Genomic DNA, 17,982 nt, shown 5'->3' on the forward strand with positions numbered 1-17,982 from the left:
GAGCCTGTTCTTCACCAATAGGATAAGTTTTCAGAAATACCAAGTGTAGGTGGACATGTCATAAGTGCAGTCATCATCACTATCATCGTGTCACTAATTATGCAAAAGCATTAACAAAAAACATTCAATGCCTTTTAGTAAACTATGTGTTATCTTCCATGAAATCTTAAATACCTTGCTTCAATACATGACTTTGCTTTTGTTTTTAATATCTATTAATTACAGGGTTAAAATTTGTGTGGATGAAGAGTACTGCTAACATGAAATCATTAAATTTTGCTGTTTTCACAATCAATTTCCCATGAATTTTTGTAATGTGATTTGTAAAGAGATTTACATCAGTGCTAAAAACAACCAGGAGCATTATTGACTGGTAGGAATTGACATCTACTTATATGTTTGGCCTGTCTGTTGTCAGTTGATAGTTTGTTTGTGATGTTCCCCCAAGTCTGAAATTCAAAAAAGCCTTTCGTTCTTGATGGTTCTCACAACTACTGTAAAAGTGAATATTTTCGCGCGACTAATTTTTCGCGCTTGGCGGGGTCAGAAGTGTTTCACGTGTTTTTAATTCCGCAGAATCAAGACATCACGCACAGGAACATATGGCAAGCAAAAATATTCGCGTGCTTTTATTTTCGCGCTAGTTTCTGGTTGTGCGAAATGCGCGAAAATTTCAACACCGCGAAAATTTCCACTTTTACAGTACTTGTTGGCTGTGAATGTAGTAAAGACACAAAGTAGCAAAAAAAGCTGCTGAAAACTGCTTATCCAATGAAGGCGAGCCAATGAAGTAAAATGGAGTCAAAAGGGGCCTGAGCTTTCGATCCTAGCAGAATCTTCGTCAGAGGCAAAATGACAAACAGGCAGGGAAAGCAATCACATATAAGGACTTCACACAACAAGAACAGACAGGGACAGGCTGGGTACTCAAAACAAAGAAAACAAAGGAGAGGGTGGGAAGTCATGGGCAAGGAGCCCAACAGGTAAAGGGAGGGGATTAGAGCGAGCAGGAGGGTGGACAGACAAAAGGCAGAGGAGAGCGGACAGACAAAAGGCGGAGGAGGGTCAGTAATGATCATGAGGATCAAGGAGGCAACCATTGAAGGAAAGGATGAATAGGGAGGCAACATCAAAGAAGATAAGGAACACCAGAAGGATATGGAAAGGGAAAGAGTGAAAAAAGCAACAGCAAGGGAAGGGGGGGGGGGGGCTGAACAAACAGGGAGCCCTAAAGGTGTACCAGGAGGAGGCAACAAAAGGAAGTAATCAAACATATCAAAGTATATACACATATAGTAATGGCAAAAGTGACAAAGGAATAACAGTAATGAAATGCTACATTTAGTTCCTTTTCTGCTGTTGCATCACGCCCACGTGATCCTCCTTATCCTCTTTGTCTTCTCTGTTCTGTTTTAATTGTTTTATTGCTTTGTTCCAGTTCAGTCTCCTTCCTTGCCCTGTTTCCCTCCCACTTCTCGACTTGTAGTATCTTTGTTTCCACAGTGTTATATTTGTTTGTTTGTATCGTATTTGTTACTTTCTTTTCAGGTGTTTGTCTCCGTTCCTGGTACTTTTCTCTTCAGTTCCGTGCCTTTATCTCTGAGCTTGTCTCATTTCCCTTTATCATTTCTCTTCACTCACTTTTCTGCTTAGCACAGGTTGGCCTAGCTGTACATTGACCGACTGTACTTACCCGTTTCCCTTTGATTTATCCGCCTTACAGGTCAATCTTGCTCCCCTTTTTGAATTTCCCTCAATTCTGACAGGCTATGTATTTCTCCTTCCCTTGTTTGGCTATCATTGTTCTTCTCTGTCCCATGCTTACCATGGCTAACCATCTATCTCTTTTTCATCAACTGAGGAAAACCAAGCTCAAGGCCCTCAGATTCTCATTTCACCAGGATAATTACAGATTCTACTCCCTCAACCGCATGATACCCACAGGTCTCCAACTCCACTGCACTCCAGCTCTTGGAACACTCTCGCCTGAACTACGGAAACGCTGGAACCAGACTCTACATGGAGCTTCCATCCGTTTGATTAACATTCTCTCCGAACAGTGTGCTGCCTCTCTCACTTCCTTTTCAGCTGACATCGACAGACTGGAGACTGAACTTCGCTCTTGCTGCACCGACACCCAGTGGCTCAAATACAATGATGAAATTGAATCTTGTCTCTCAAAACATATGTCTGACCTCACTGCTCGCAGGAACAAGAAAATAGGCAACTTCACGAAGAAACGTCAAAGGTCCAACAGATTCAGGCGACACACCACATCCACTGATGCATCCTCCACTTCTGTCGTTAACCTTTCTTCTTCTCCCCTATCTCAAGCAGAAACGTCTCTTCTCTCAAAAGGTCTCAAGTTTTGCCCCACTCCACCCAAGGTCGATCAGATAGCACTCAGCCAAGACCTCTCTACTTTCTACCGCAGGTTACGCCTCAAAGAGTTTTTTCTCGATGAACCCCCTTCTGCTCCTGAGCCCTTTCATCCTAAAAGCTCATGGATTCCCCCCAAGAACAGAGTTCCCTCCCTGGAAACGTACATCGAAGCTGTCTCATCTCAAGTCCACTCCGCAGATACGCTCGACATTGCATCACATGACAATCTCCCAAAGGAAGAACGCCAGGCTCTCTCATCTCTCAAAAACAGGCCTGACATCATCATCAAGCCCGCAGACAAAGGATCAGCTGTTGTAGTAATGGACCGCCAGCAGTACATCGATGAAGCCATGAAACATCTCCGCAATCCTTCCCACTACACACTTCTTGACTTTGATCCCACCGATAATTTCTCCCAACAGATCCAGTCGACACTCGATGACATGAAGGAACATGAACACCTCACCAAGAAGGCTCACAAATTTCTCTCCCCCGTTAATGCCAAACCTGCCCGATTCTATCTCCTCCCCAAGATCCACAAACCTGGCAATCCCGGTCGTCCCATCCTCTCTGGAAATGGTTCCCCAACAGAGAACATCTCCCTCTTTGTTGATCACCACATTAAACCTCTTGTCTCACTCGCACCCTCCTACATTCATGACACACCAGACTTTCTCAGGAAACTCGATGACATCAAGGACCAGATACCCGAGACAGCAATCATCGGTACTTTCGACGTCTCCTCTCTCTACACCAATATTCCCCACGATGAAGGTATTCTAGCCTCCTGTGAGGCTTTGACTTGCAGCGGCCATTCCAACCCCCCCATATCTGACATCAAATCCCTCATGTCACATGTACTGACGAAAAACAACTTCACATTCATGGACAAGCACTACTTACAGGTATCTGGCACAGCTATGGGTACCAGGATGGCTCCCTCCTTCGCCTGTCTCTTCATGACCAAGCTAGAGCAGCAGATGTTAGATTCAGCCCCCTGTCGTCCATGGATCTGGTGGCGCTACATCGATGACATTTTCTTCATCTGGACCAGGGAGGAAGAAAGCCTCCATACTTTCATTGACCACATCAATTCTTTCCACAGAACCATCAAATTCACTTCTGATTTCTCCCAAGAAAAGACCAACTTCCTCGATGTCACCGTTAGGAAGGAGTCTAACCATGTCACCACCACTCTCTACACTAAACCCACAGACACCCATCAGTACCTCCACTCAGCCAGCTGCCACCCCCGCCACTGCAAAACCAGTATCCCTTACAGTCAAGCCCTCAGACTTCGCCGTATCTGCTCTGAGGATTCTGAGTTTTCTTTCCATGCCAGGAACCTGAAGAGACATCTCGCAGCCAGGGGCTATGGTACCAGGAGAATTCAACAAGCCATCAACAAAGTTCGTTCTCTCCCAAGATCTGAAGTTCTCAAACCGAAAACCAACAAGCAGGACATCACTGACAGAATACCCCTTGTGACCACTTTCCATCCCAATCTACCCTCTCTCCACAATATCCTTCGTGATAATCACCATATCCTTCACACCTCTGATCGTCTCTTACAGGCCGTCCCAGATACTCCCATCCTGGCATACCGACGCCCCCACAACCTTAAGGATCTCATCGTCCGTGCTGAAGTACCCTCCCTCACTGACAATTCTTCTCCTTTACAGCATGGCACATTCAAATGTTCAGCCAGTAGGTGCATCATTTGTAGCATACACATCCATGAGAGTGACTCTTTCACCAGCAACTCTACCGGCCTCTCTCACCACACAAAGGGAAACATCACTTGTACTACCACTAATGTTGTGTATCTCATCACTTGCAGAGTTTGTAGAATCCAGTATGTTGGGGAAACCAAGACTACACTCAAAAGACGCTTCTATGGACACAGATCTACTGTCAACACAGCCAAGCTCGACACTCCAGTGGGCCACCATTTCAATCTACCCGATCATTCCATCACTGATATGACTCTACAGGGCATTGAATCTTTAGGCACTCGTCCAGACACAGTCAGAACCAGCAGAGAGAAGCTCTGGATGAGACGACTTCACACCATCCAACCCCATGGCCTCAACATCCAGGAGGGAAATGACTAACCACCTTTATTTTTTCATTATTATTACCACCATTATTATTTTTTTCTCTTTTTCATTTTTTAATTTCATTTTGTTCTTTCTTTGCGCTTTTTTCATTTGCACATCCTTTTTTCCCCAATTTATTCCTTCCTATAGCCCGAATCTTTTTTATACAGCCTTTTCCGCCTACACATACACACACTAGGTTTGTTTGTTTATACATACTTGTGCTTATTTTGCCCTGCCTGCTTATCTACATACATGTATACAATTTTCTCTCCCCTAGTTTTCACATGTGCTTTATTTTATTTCTTTTATCTATCTATCTGTATATATATATATATATATTAATTATTATTATTTTTTTCATTACTGTTATTCCTTTGTCACTTTTGCCATTACTATATGTGTATATACTTTGATATGTTTGATTACTTCCTTTTGTTGCCTCCTCCTGGTACACCTTTAGGGCTCCCTGTTTGTTCAGCCCCCCCCCCCCCCCTTCCCTTGCTGTTGCTTTTTTCACTCTTTCCCTTTCCATATCCTTCTGGTGTTCCTTATCTTCTTTGATGTTGCCTCCCTATTCATCCTTTCCTTCAATGGTTGCCTCCTTGATCCTCATGATCATTACTGACCCTCCTCCGCCTTTTGTCTGTCCGCTCTCCTCTGCCTTTTGTCTGTCCACCCTCCTGCTCGCTCTAATCCCCTCCCTTTACCTGTTGGGCTCCTTGCCCATGACTTCCCACCCTCTCCTTTGTTTTCTTTGTTTTGAGTACCCAGCCTGTCCCTGTCTGTTCTTGTTGTGTGAAGTCCTTATATGTGATTGCTTTCCCTGCCTGTTTGTCATTTTGCCTCTGACGAAGATTCTGCTAGGATCGAAAGCTCAGGCCCCTTTTGACTCCAAAGACACAAAGTCATAGAATAATGCCATCAAAGTGAATCAATGTCAAGTTACCCTTTTATTTTGCAAATAAATAACCATATTTACAAAAGTAACAAATAATCACACTGAAACAGCAAACATTCAACTCGAAATAATTCTGCCTATTTCCTAGAGGTAGCAGTCCTCTTTTGTGAAGACTTGAAGTCAAAGATCCTCAAAGGAGTTGCTGCAACATGGAGTAAAGACTAATTATACAAAATTACATACAGTACATCTGTTGTACTTGCAAGAAACCTTTAAAAATCATAACTTTTGAACAGATTGTTCATTTTTGCTCATACTTCACTGGTATGTTCTATATTGCTGTATTCACTCAATCCACACATATATTTGAGTTTCATTTCCCTTTTAACTTCTCACATCAACATTGATGGAGATAACGATCATTGCCCTGTGAGGTGCTGTTCTTTAAGAAACTTGCTTGCCTAACTTAAGAGATTCTTTAAGAAAATCAAGTCACGCTATAATACCCTGGAAATCTGGGACGAGCCTGGCTCATTCCAGAGTAGGATTTGGCATTATTGATGTTTAAAGTCACTTCAGTTTTATGCTTGCCAGTGACATGATGTTGCTTTAAGAGGCTGCTACACATGATTGATGGTTTTTACTTTTATGTGTTGTCAAAAGAAGGTCCAGCTGCAGACTTCAGAGTGGATAATACAGCATAATTCACTTTCACACAAATGATTACATCAATTGGAATTTTGCGTATTCATTTTTTAAGGTAACAAAGTTCACTCGTGTGTGTACCAGTATCATCTCGAAGTACAATACTTTCAATAGAGCAGACTGTGTAAGTGCTGTTGAGCTGTTTTACCTCAAGTAACTCAACAGCTGTTGATAGTAGAAAAGAAACATTTTTGTCATATAATAACTCGTCACAAAGAATAACAACACAGAGATATGAATGTATGTTCTACATAAATCATACACCACCGACATTGCAACTCCAAGTCACATGTCATTTGTAAAATTGCTTTCAACCTGCAACACAATGTATTTGATATGTACCTCAAAGCCTCAATCTTTCTTGCGATGAGGATTTCTCTTGAAATTAAAGGGGCATTCGAGACAATTTTCATATTTCACTTCATGTAGTACATAAATCGACAGCTCCATGAATAGATTCATGGAATTTATAGTGGTCCTTGAGCAGAGAAACCAATAAACTGAAAATCTTAAACAAATTACACTGAACAGTGTTGATGACATCAAGCCTCACATATTTCAGAAATATAGCAGTGTAATTCCTTTTCAATACCGTTTGCTCAACAAGTTCACCTGTGAAAAATCTATGCATGTCGTCTTCTTTTGTTCTGCTTCCTTGAGCCCCAACTCATGCATTCTTATGGTGAGGCTGCATGTCATCATTCTTGTTCATTGCAATTTATTATAAATTTTGAAAACATTCTCATTCCTCATCCCAATCACTATAAATTCTGAAACTCTGTACTCAGTTTAACTAATTTATAGTTGTTCAAATGTAAAAGTCTGAATATCATCTGAAGGTCCCCTTTAACTGTTGTAGATTCTTGTGAGTGGTTGATTAGAGAAGTTAAATCTCAAGGAACCATGCAATCAATATTTGCAAATGGGACTATTATGACAGATAGCTCTCAACGAAAAATGGTGAACAATCATATCATACTTTCATGATTGAGTAAATCATTAATAATTTTGATGACACTAGTATATTAATGTGAACTGACCAACCTGGTAAATATTTTGTGAAGTTTGCTTTGTGAATACTTCAGCAATTGGTATGGCTAGTGATTCCAAATTCTTTTAATTGAATAGATGTGAAAGCTAACATAATAGCCATGATTACAAATGTTGGTATAGTAACAAGTTAAAATATGGAATATTTGGAATTATGTGACAGATATTCTAGTCTACATTTGAAAAAGAGCAATTTGCAACAACAAAAAATGTGCTGTGCACAGTAAATTTTGGAGTGAGACCTTGTTTGGATAGCAATCTTTGGGTTTCTAACAGCGTATGTCATAAAATAGGTTAATAAATTAGGCCTACATGTTTATGTACAATTGAAATAGACAATTCAGCCTATTTAGATATGTACAGTACATTGAATACAAACATCCTTATTCAGTCATTGAAAATTGCAAAATCATCGTCTTCATGTCATAAATTACATGTAGATACACGTACATTACTGTATAGTATGGAAGCCATCCAGGTAATGGATGATGACCATTTGGCTTTACAAGTGAGAAGGGAAAGTTGTAATATACATGGTGTTTGAAATGATTAAACCAGAATGTACATTTCTAGATAAACATGCAGAAACACACATATTTCTATACCATTTCTGAGTGTTGTATGAGTTTAAACAGCTGCAGCAACTTACAGTTTATTTGGGATTAGTCATGTAAAGACTGAGTAATAAAATAACTGAGAGAAATGGTCACCACATTGGCCTTTACCTGTACTGAGATATACAGCATCAGCAAACCAAAAAGTCATTGTTGAATAACTATATGAAGTAGTTAATATCTATGTCTTGATAAATCATATCTTTTGCTTTTCATTTTCAAAAGTCATGGTTTTGTTGTTGTTTTTTAGTAGATATTCATTTTCTCTCTATCACACCTTTCTCTAGGTTCTGTTTTTTTCCCCCACTTTCTCTTCTGCTTCTCATTTCTTGCTACAGTGCACACTTGTTACAACAAGCATAGTTATAACAAAACTCTTGTTACTAGGAAGTAAAGATATAGGTTCCAAAATGATTGTCTATATATTTTTATGTACTTTCTTGTTTTGTTAACAAAACTTTGATTAAAAGGAAGAAAACTGCGAGTCCCAAAGACCCCCAAATAGCAGGAGTAACCTGTATGTACTTTTTATCACTTTCAAACCAGGAAAAGTAAAACTTATCCAATCTTATCCAAGTCTTATGCATGATTTTGTGTGTGTGTGTGTGTGTGTGTGTGTTTGTAAAACCTTTAGAATTGTCATTGTATGAAGCCAATGCTACACTGCTGTTGCTGTTCCACATCTAGATTTTTGTGCTGCTTTTTATGACAATGAGAGCCACTGATGGCATGTTCCTATTTTTAGCACTTTGTGCTCAGATTTCAGGTCGATGACGATGTTGCTATTACAGTCGTTGCCATGATGATTGTCATGACTGTCATTCCTTCTATCTTCTACTCTACCATCATCTTAATGTAGCATTTGACAGCAAGTGGAATTGTTTCTGTCAATCTGAGAACTACATGTAGCTAGCACTGTGTCAACACATATCAGTTAATAATGTTATTGGTTATTGATTCATCTGTAAATATTTATTTACTACTTTATATGCTGTTATTTTCGCGTACAGATATTTTCGCGAATGAGGAGGCCATTGACGTCTTCGCGAGATGTTGTTTCCCGAAATGACGCTGACGCTTAATGTAATATGCGCTATTACCCAAGCGCAAGGAGACATACTTTCGTATTGTTAAATTCGTGATCCAACTGTGATTCGCAAAATTTGCGAAAATTAAACCCTCGCGAAAATAACAGCTTATACTGTATGTTTACAAACATGTCTATCGCACATCTGTATAGTCTTGTTTTGTGCATTCAGACTCATACTTTGATGTGTGATGTGTTGAAAAAAATAATGAATGCAAAAGATTGTCCGGCAGTAATTCTCTTCAGGAGAATCATATAACATTACAAAGCATTGCATTCAATATTAGTTTCTAATTCTAAGAATTAAGTTTTATTTCATTCATTAACAGAAGGCGAAATAGCCATACAAGGTTCATTTATAGACATTTTCATCACATTGACAATACAGTGCAAAGGGCTTAAATCAAATTTCATACATTTCTTTAAGTCAATCTTACAAAACTCGACCATGCTTCACCAAAAACAAAAAAACAAAAACAAAACAAAATTGAAGTCCACCAAAAAGCTTTGCTTATAAAAATGTGGACCTTACAAGAACATGTTAAAATTCTGAAACACGCAGCTGAGGAAAGAGGAAGAAAGTCCAGATGTAGGAAGATGTATGTCTCTTTGTTTGTGTGTGTGTCAAATTTTTAACACATTGTCAATTAAAAATGTACACTCACAAAACTTCAAAGATGACAAAGAGTCATGGTGTAAGGAAATGTGTGTGTGTGTGTGTGTGTGTGTGGTAGTGTGTGTCTGTTTGTCTGTCTGTGTGCTTGTGTGTTGGGGAGTGGGTAGCCATTTGTGTTATTTCACAGAGGAGCACAGAGAATCCGTGGGAATATATTTCGTAGTTCCTATAGACCTGTACTGCACTGTGGTACTCTGCACTGGAACTTTCCTGTGGATTCCTGCATTTAGGCAAAGAAATAAGTCAGAGAGAGAGAAAAATAAAGATACACATTTTACTACTTTCCTTTAAGTTTAATAACTTCATTTTTTTATTATAGAAATGAATACACAACAGAATGTAGAGCTATAAACGTAATCAACATTAGAGTTTGTAAGTGCAGACACAATGATGTTGGAATCACACATCGGCATTAAAGGGACTGTACAGTACTGGTTGAGGTGAGGATGCAGCTTGTAACATTTTGCGAGATATTTAGAAACTACTCTATGAAATGTTAAAGAGCATACAATTCTAAGGGGAATCAAAAGTTTATTTGATGAAAATCGTTTTTGAAATGACTGAGGTATCTAAAAACAAGGAAAAACAAAGAGATCCTAATGAAGGTCGTGGCCTGTCAATTTTATTAGGATCGCTTTTTTGGATATCTCAGCCATTTGAAAACCAATTTTCATCAAATAAACGTTGAATCCTTCTTAAAATTACATGCTCTTTCATATTTCATAAGAGGTTTCTCGATATTTCACTTAAGAATGTTCAAAACATGAATCCCCACCTCAACCAGTACTGTACAGTCCCTTTAATGTTGAGTGAGGATCAGCTAATGATAACGGGTCTCATGCACACTTATATTTTCTATTGCAGGGTGCTGAAGAGAAAGGAAGGGAAGGGAGAGGGAAGGACAGAGATAGAGAAATGAATGACAGAAGAGACAGTGAAGGAGAAAAGAGAAGAATAGAGAGAAAGGGGGAGAGGAATTGAGAAGAAATGGAGGAGGAACAAAAACTGAAACGCTGTTTGACGGGTGACAAAGATGATTTGTAGAATGAATGGAGTAGGTGATGCAACTATGATTAAGGACTGAAGATGTATACAAAAAATTAAGGGAGAGAGAGGAAAATCCAAAAACTTAAATTCTAGAAGTGATGAAATGAGCAATGAAATGAGCATGGGCAGGTAAAGAGCAGAATAAATGTTTATGTAAGGAGTCGTGACTCCTCAGATTGGAACTTCTATACCACACCACAACTTGTATTTTTCAAAATTCACTTTTAATTCTATTTTCTCTCAATATTATATATATTTAATCTGAATATCTTGGTAAGTGATTCATTTATCAATGTCTATACAGGAAAACCCCATTTTAAAAAGGTCGCCGGAAACACCAGGACCACCAATTTTTACATTTTTGAGAAAGAGACCAGCTAGATACAGTCTCAGAAAATTTTAAAAATTGGTACCTTGTTCTAAGGAAGTTCGAAATGATAGTATTTTCCTGTATCTAGATAGTTGTGTAAAAATTCTAAGAAGACTATTTTCTCACCTGTGTGTCTTTCAGGTAGCAAGGGAACTGCTGTTTGGAGCATTTGCTTCTCCGCAGACACTTGGCATAGCGTCGGATGCAGCGGAAGTCGTCTCGCGAGCACCGGCCGCAGTCTGGCTCGTCGGCGACAAACTGACACGCCAGGCAAGACGTGTGCTGACACTGTCCCTGGCAGTGCTGGAGAACATCCGCATTGTCACTGTAGTGGGTCAGGTTGGGAGCGAAACCAGAGCAGGAAAAGATTTAAATGTCTGTCTTTTTGTTGCTTTTGTTTTTATACATGCAGAAAGTGCAATAAATTTTGGCCATGTGATAATACAGTCAGTAGGTGCATTTACATTGGAAGTATACCCGGTATTAAATACTGCAGTAATTTGTTGGCACCTTTATCATTGGTGAAATACCATGGTAACAGGTACTGTGGTAGTTTACTGGGCCCATACCCATTCATGAAATACCATGATATCTCTGGCCCAAAAGTACACCTCTATGTGGTGAGCACTGTGCAACGTAAGAAAGATACCACTGTATGATTGGTAGTACTTCTTGACACGATTGACTCTTAAATCTCACATGCGTATTTTGTGCAGTTACCAACCTTAATTCCATGGTATTTGCAATGTACTCTTGGGTGTGTATTTACTTGCATTATGTACTTGCAATGACATTATTCATTACTATGTGAAATTTTGGTGTAATTGTGACTGCATCTATTGGCTGGGTAGAATCAATGAAAGGAAATGTGGTGGAAAGCACACACACAAAAAAGACAAGTTATTATGCTTTATATGGTGCCAATCCAACCAAATATGTGACGCCCCCCCCCCCCCTTCAATGAATGGGATATTGTTAGTTATATACCTCATATATAGATTCCTCTCATCTGATTGGTTCAAAGTGGAGTCATGAAAATAGTTGTGCTCCTATTTTGATCAAAATGACGTCATGATTTATTGTGCCCAGGGCATAGAATCAACTGTGCCCTGTAAATAGGTTTGGAGGCAGTCGCAACCCCGTACACATAGATCGCTCATATGTACGCACCAATGATACGACCGCCGCGCTGTTGATCAGCGTTGATTACGAGTGCTTCTGTCCTTGTTTAATTCAGGTAACCTTTTAACCAATCAGATAAGAAGAATCTATATTTTCGGTATATAAAACAAATAATGACAGCTTGATATTCGGGTCACAGTTAAAATTATGTAGGCCCTCGGTGATGTGAAAACCATAACTATGCCCTCAGCTTCGCTTCGGGCATAGTTATGGTTTTCACATCACCTTGGGCCCATAATTTTAACTGTGGCCCTCATAGCAGTCATTATTTATATACTATGACCCAAGCGGAGGTCTACCAGTAGCTGCATGTCACTGCACTGCCGATTGAAAGTTTTTTGCTACTTTTATTTCAGAGTTGAAGTCAATGTGTGGAAAAACAAAATGATGTTCATTAGTTGCAACGGAATTGATCCTATAGCACTTTTTTTTTTTTTTTACGTAAGATATTGTATGTGTCCATGTTAAAAATGCATATAAACAATCAATCAAATCTCATGCTGTTTGCCAAAGACTTGAGCAACTATGATGCCATAAAAATGATGACAGTATTATACTGCATATTATTTTGATGACAGTCTTAGAAGTTGCACAGAGAGAAGGAACAGACTAACTTAGTCTATTTTTTCATTCAGTTGATGCTTTTCCTCTTTTTTTTTTTTTTTAGTTTGCAAATTCATGGCAACAAGTACATGTATCTATGTTTGTGTATAGCTTCAACTCTTCTTCTTTTTTTCTTTTTTAGTGTACGTGGTCAGAGCATTTCGTCTTGTGGTACTTTGGGAGTACGTTGTGCAAGTTCCAAGGCTTTGTGTTACACTCATAGTAATCCATAGTTGTTGTTCAGCAGTGGAAGATTAAATGTGACTTTGTAGACATCATGGAGTGTCTTCAAATAAAAAAGAATCTATCTGACTGTTGCTACACATCATAAGTATGTCACATGTGGGTAATTGGAACCAGAAAAGACAAATGATGAGATAGTTGGTATCTATTCAATTCCAGTGAACTGTTTGATAAGGTATCTTTTGAGGAGCATTCAGACTGGCTGCCTTGGCCATAAACTATGACTATGTATTTCCCTTGTACTCTCTATTGTATTCCTTGTTAGCTTTAAGATACAAGTTTTGGAAGAGGTACTTATAAGCTGTGAAGTTCCTCTATATCAGAAGAGATGAAAAAAAAAATTAGATGATGTTCTGAGTACTTAGTGGGCCTATTTACAGGGTTACATATTTGTGTTTGTTTGTTTGTTTTTACTAATGAAAGAGGTGAAATCAGTTCTATTTTTTGCACAAAGTGCTCATGATATGATTATGTCTTATCATGAATGAGATATTATGTTCCTCTATATTGGATGATATACCACATACATAAGAATGACAGCCTGGATCTGAGTTTCAGTACATGTAAAGTCAAAGGCTGATTTTTGTTGTTGTTGTTGTTGTTGTTGTTGTTAGTGTTGTTGTTTTTGCATATAAATGTTTTTTTTTGCATATAAATGGTTGACATATGTATGCACAAATCATGAACAGAGTATCATGTGAGAACATTTTTTGATGGGCTGTGTATTGTATCTGAGTTTGCTTTAAACTGCATCCCTGTACTGCATCCTGCTTTGGGAATGCACCTGAGATGGAGTGTATACAATGCCATGCTACCTATCTCTGTTCAACATCTGTTTTCACGCCTGTTAATATCATGTCCAATAACTCTCCCTGAATGTGCATAAGGCTGCGTTCACATAGAAGTATACGGTATTCGCTATTCGCTATTCGCTATTCAGGCACCCAGTACACCATCACCCCCACCGTCAACTCACCATCCCATGCATTGAGGATTTCTTCCTCCTTCATCCCAGCAAATCTTATTAACAATTTCTAAACTGCATCAGAATGTCAGTCTACATGCTTATTTTTGCTAAAGGGCAAATCCAGACCAAAATTGTCATTATTTCATAAACGAGAGACGGTATACGCTGCAAGAAAATCAAACAAGCTCGATTCCCACTATGCTTTACTATTCTATGCTATTCGGTACTTTCAAATAGTGCCCTCTTATGTGAACCGGTGTGAGGAAATCCTATCGTTCGATTCAAGCTAGTCGCGTGCCCTCGAAAACGAGCCCCGAATACCCGAATAGTATACTTCTATGTGAACGCAGCCTTATGATTTGACTTGCACATCCAAAGAAAGAAGACCTCAGTGGAGCCAAATTTCCCGTTAAAGTGGCAACAATAAACAGAGAACACAACATTATTCTGTTCTTTTCTTTTTTTATCTTTGTGATTAGTATGAATTCTTTGTCTCGAATCAACTGGGATATGCTTCTGTTAAAAGGAAGTTTTGGAAATAAATTTTTGTTTCTTTTGTACCATTAGTTGAATCTGACATTGCGTGTGTTTGATTGCAAAGAGTTGTATGGAGTATTGAGAGTATAATAATGAAGTGTTGATGTTTTTTCTTTTCCCCAATTCAGTAGTTGTGTGTGTGGTGTGTGTGTTTTATTGAATGTGTTGTTTGTGTTGTGTGTATGTTATGAGAGTGTTATGTGTGAGTGTTGTGTTAGAATGTTTTGTGTGTGCTTATATATGTGTATGTATCAGTTCATAATATGCAGACAACCATGTGTGACACATATAAGCTGTGTTCAGACAGAGGCAGTTTTGGTTGGAGTAACTTCGGAGGAAGGGTCGGAGGAAGGGTCGGGGGAAGCTTGGTCGGAGTAACTTCGGAGGATAGGTCGGAGTAGTGCCCGTCTGAACAAGGTCGTGGTAACTTCCTCCGATCGGAGGAACTTACCACGACCTCTTTCTCCGAACGAGATACTCCTGAGTTTTCTCAGGATTATCTCGCTACCACGACTAGCCGGTCGGAGTAAATTGCCTGTGCGGACAAGCCCTCGGAGCATCTATGAACTTACATGCCGTACAACCTAGGTAAAACTTCCTGGGTCAAATCGCAATGTTGACATTTTGCGACTACACGTGCGCGTGTAGTGCAATATTCTAACCTAGTCGATCGCGACGAAGAAGCTAGCGCTCATGCAGAAATTTCCGTCAACAAGAATGGAGAAGACAAATGCAACTGGTAAAAAACAATCGCATGGTCGACGAGCGCGGCGCTACCACTTCCGGAAGTTACACCGACCCTCGCACATATTATTGGTCGGAGTTTCTTCCCACGACAGTCGTGTGGACACACGGGTCCTGGTAAGATATGCATTAATTTGAATTTCAATTGCCGTGCCATAAATTTTTACTCCGACTAGAAATACGTGTGAACATGGCTATTGTTGCTACTCATAGCTGGTATCACCTGTTAAGGTGAAATGCACCGGTCTGTAAAAAGATTTGCTCTAAGTATTAAAAAAAAAACCCACACACACACAAAATCAGGCAACTTATTGGAGATTTTTAGAGTTTTATATCTCGTTCTCGAAATAGTTTCATTAGTCACAATCACGCATACAAAATTAGATGAGATGTTCATGGCACTGGCTCATGAAGTTTCCAACTGGCATGTTTGAAAATATTCACTAAAACCCATTTTTATTGACAATTTGAACAGTGAGTGCTCCCTATAAAATGAAGACAATAAGACAGATAACGGCTAGTGCAATTAAACATGTTAAACTTGTGACATTCTAGATTAAATGCCATGAGTGCCCTTTAAATTCGTTTACCGGCGCTATATACAAGAAGCCATCATCATCATTTATCTTTACCATGTCTCAAATGGCCTCTGCACCACATACAATGTACACTACTTCCAAGTAGCCATGATAACATGGACAGGTCTTTTGATGAAATATTCATATGCCATCTTTGTGATCGCTGTAAAATGAGATGCATGGATAGAATTTACCATGTGTGAAACGCACAACGTTACATTCTGGATAGAGTTTGCTAAGGGGATTCTTTTCGTTTTGAAGTCATTGGCACGTTCACGAACATTCTAAAATGGCCTTTGACCTTTTCGCATCCGTGAAGTGGCTTCATAATGTTTGATTTTACAAGTTGGAAAAAAATCAACCTGTCATATTTGCAGTTAAATCATCAGAATGACTGACAATGCAGGAGTATGGACAACACATAAAAGAAGGAATTCATATACACTTGTTTCTTGATTACCGTAGCAATTCATACGTCCAGTTTAGCCTTGCGGTTGTGCCACTGCGTGGCAACCACTCGGTCATGGGTTCAAGTCTCACCGGACCAATTTTTCCTCACTTGTCAAATTCGCAGATCGAACATCCGATCTTTATTGGGAAAGGTGGAAGGGGGAGGAGGAGGAGGGGGTGGGGAGCAGCGAAAGGCTCGTTTGATATACAAAGCCACAGTGATCGCCTGCAAAGTTTTGTGAGGTCACTACCCCCTAGGGTCTAATTAGTATGATTTCGTGATGTGCCAGCCAAACTATCGACTTTGACGTATGGATCTAGGGAGCGTCCTTTCCAGAAGACCCGAAGAGACAAAACAATGTCGTCCAGGCTACTCATGCATATGGATGTGTTTATATTGGGTCTTGCTTTCTTCATCCCTTCTGCTTGCCTTCTGTGCCTTGTTCTTCTAATTCTGTATGTTTGTGTGTTTGCTTGTCTATCTGTCTGTATGTCTGTCTGTCTGGCTGGCTGGCTGTCTGGCTTCATTCCTACACATTGAAGGCGGTAATAATGACTATGCTTAGTTAGATCTCGTCTTCTGAAGATTAATGTCTGTCTCTGATTGTAGACCTTGGGAGACAGCGTGATTGGATTCTTTGCTTTAACTACACTTCAGAAAATCGGTTGTGTACATGGGACTATGAGGGAAGAAAAATAAAGGGAGAAAAAGAAGAGATAAGAAAAGAAATGGAGAGACAGACTCAGAAGGGGAGAGAGAGAGGGAGAGAGAGAGAGATGGGGTGGGGTGAGGGAAGAGTCAAAGTTATAACTCATTTGTGTAAGTCCTCACAACTTGTCGGAAGGTGACATTTGGTATGTCAGTGTCCGGGGTCAGTGTCATATTCCGGTTCAATTACTTGGCAGCGTTAGGTGTGCACAGAACTCCCGGTCTTCTCACTCCAGATTCTGTCCTCCACGTGTGTCAAAATAAGACGTCCACATCATCAAGATGAGAGGCAACTTAATGACCGTTTAATCTAGATAAGGTGATTTGTCTCTACCACATGCCACGATTTTTAATCTTCAAAAGTGCATTTTTATTTTCATTCTTGCTCCAACATTTTCACAATGTTCTCAAATGAAAAGAAGAAGAAGAAAAAGAAAAAGAAGAAGAAGAAGAAGAAGAAAAACCCATTGCTCCATGACAGACAGAGACACACACACATAATACACACGCAAAACCCAGGGGCGGATCCAGGAATTCCGTAAAGGGGAGGCGCCTTTGCAAAATTAAAAGGGGGCGCACGCACCCTTTTTTTCTTTTTATTTCTTTTGTTTTCACCAAAAATAAAAAGGGGGCCAGCGCCCGGTGCGCCCCCTCTGGATCTGCCACTGAAACCTATCGGAGTTTATAGAGATAAACCATTTTAAAGGGATCGTACAGTTTTGGTCGAGACCTAATTTCGGGTTTGTAACATTTTTTTGGTGAAATAATGAGAAACCTTTTATGAAATAATTATGAAAGAGCATGTAATTCTATGAGGAATTCAACGTTCATTTGATGAAAATTGGCTTTGAAATGGCTGAGATATCCAAAAAAGAGCGATTCTAATAGAGTGTGGGACCCACACTTTATTACGGTCGCTTTGTTTTACTTTGTTTTTGGATGTTTCAGTCATTCCAAACCCGATTTTCATCAAATAAACTTTGAATTCCTCTTAAATCAATGGTATGCTCTGTACTATATCATAAGTGTTTTCTTGGT

General features: G+C 39.5%; 2 protein-coding genes and 1 pseudogene across 2 annotated transcripts in view; 2 read left to right on the plus strand and 1 right to left on the minus strand.

Moving 5' to 3' along the window:
* The window catches only part of LOC139732526 (cyclin-dependent kinase 7-like), a 41,812-nt gene extending 39,772 nt beyond the window's left edge, over positions 1-2,040 (plus strand). Inside the window, exon 11 of the mRNA XM_071643381.1 lies at positions 1,945-2,040. Within this exon, the coding sequence (XP_071499482.1) occupies positions 1,945-2,040 (96 nt within the window). The remainder of the gene's footprint in view (positions 1-1,944) is intronic.
* A 577-nt stretch (positions 2,041-2,617) lies between these two features.
* Positions 2,618-3,697, plus strand: LOC139732527 (uncharacterized; annotated as a pseudogene).
* Positions 3,698-9,680: 5,983 nt separating this feature from the next.
* The window catches only part of LOC139732528 (uncharacterized), a 68,184-nt gene continuing 59,882 nt past the window's right edge, over positions 9,681-17,982 (minus strand). The window contains exons 3-4 of the mRNA XM_071643382.1: positions 11,058-11,256; positions 9,681-9,734 (exon numbers count right to left, since the gene is read on the minus strand). Of these exons, the coding sequence (XP_071499483.1) occupies positions 9,681-9,734; positions 11,058-11,256 (253 nt within the window). The remainder of the gene's footprint in view (positions 9,735-11,057; positions 11,257-17,982) is intronic.

Source organism: Diadema antillarum, unplaced genomic scaffold, assembly GCF_040938485.1.
Source record: "Diadema antillarum isolate AM-2024a unplaced genomic scaffold, OU_Dant_1.0 seq00000430_RagTag, whole genome shotgun sequence".
Classification (NCBI taxonomy): domain Eukaryota; kingdom Metazoa; phylum Echinodermata; class Echinoidea; order Diadematoida; family Diadematidae; genus Diadema; species Diadema antillarum.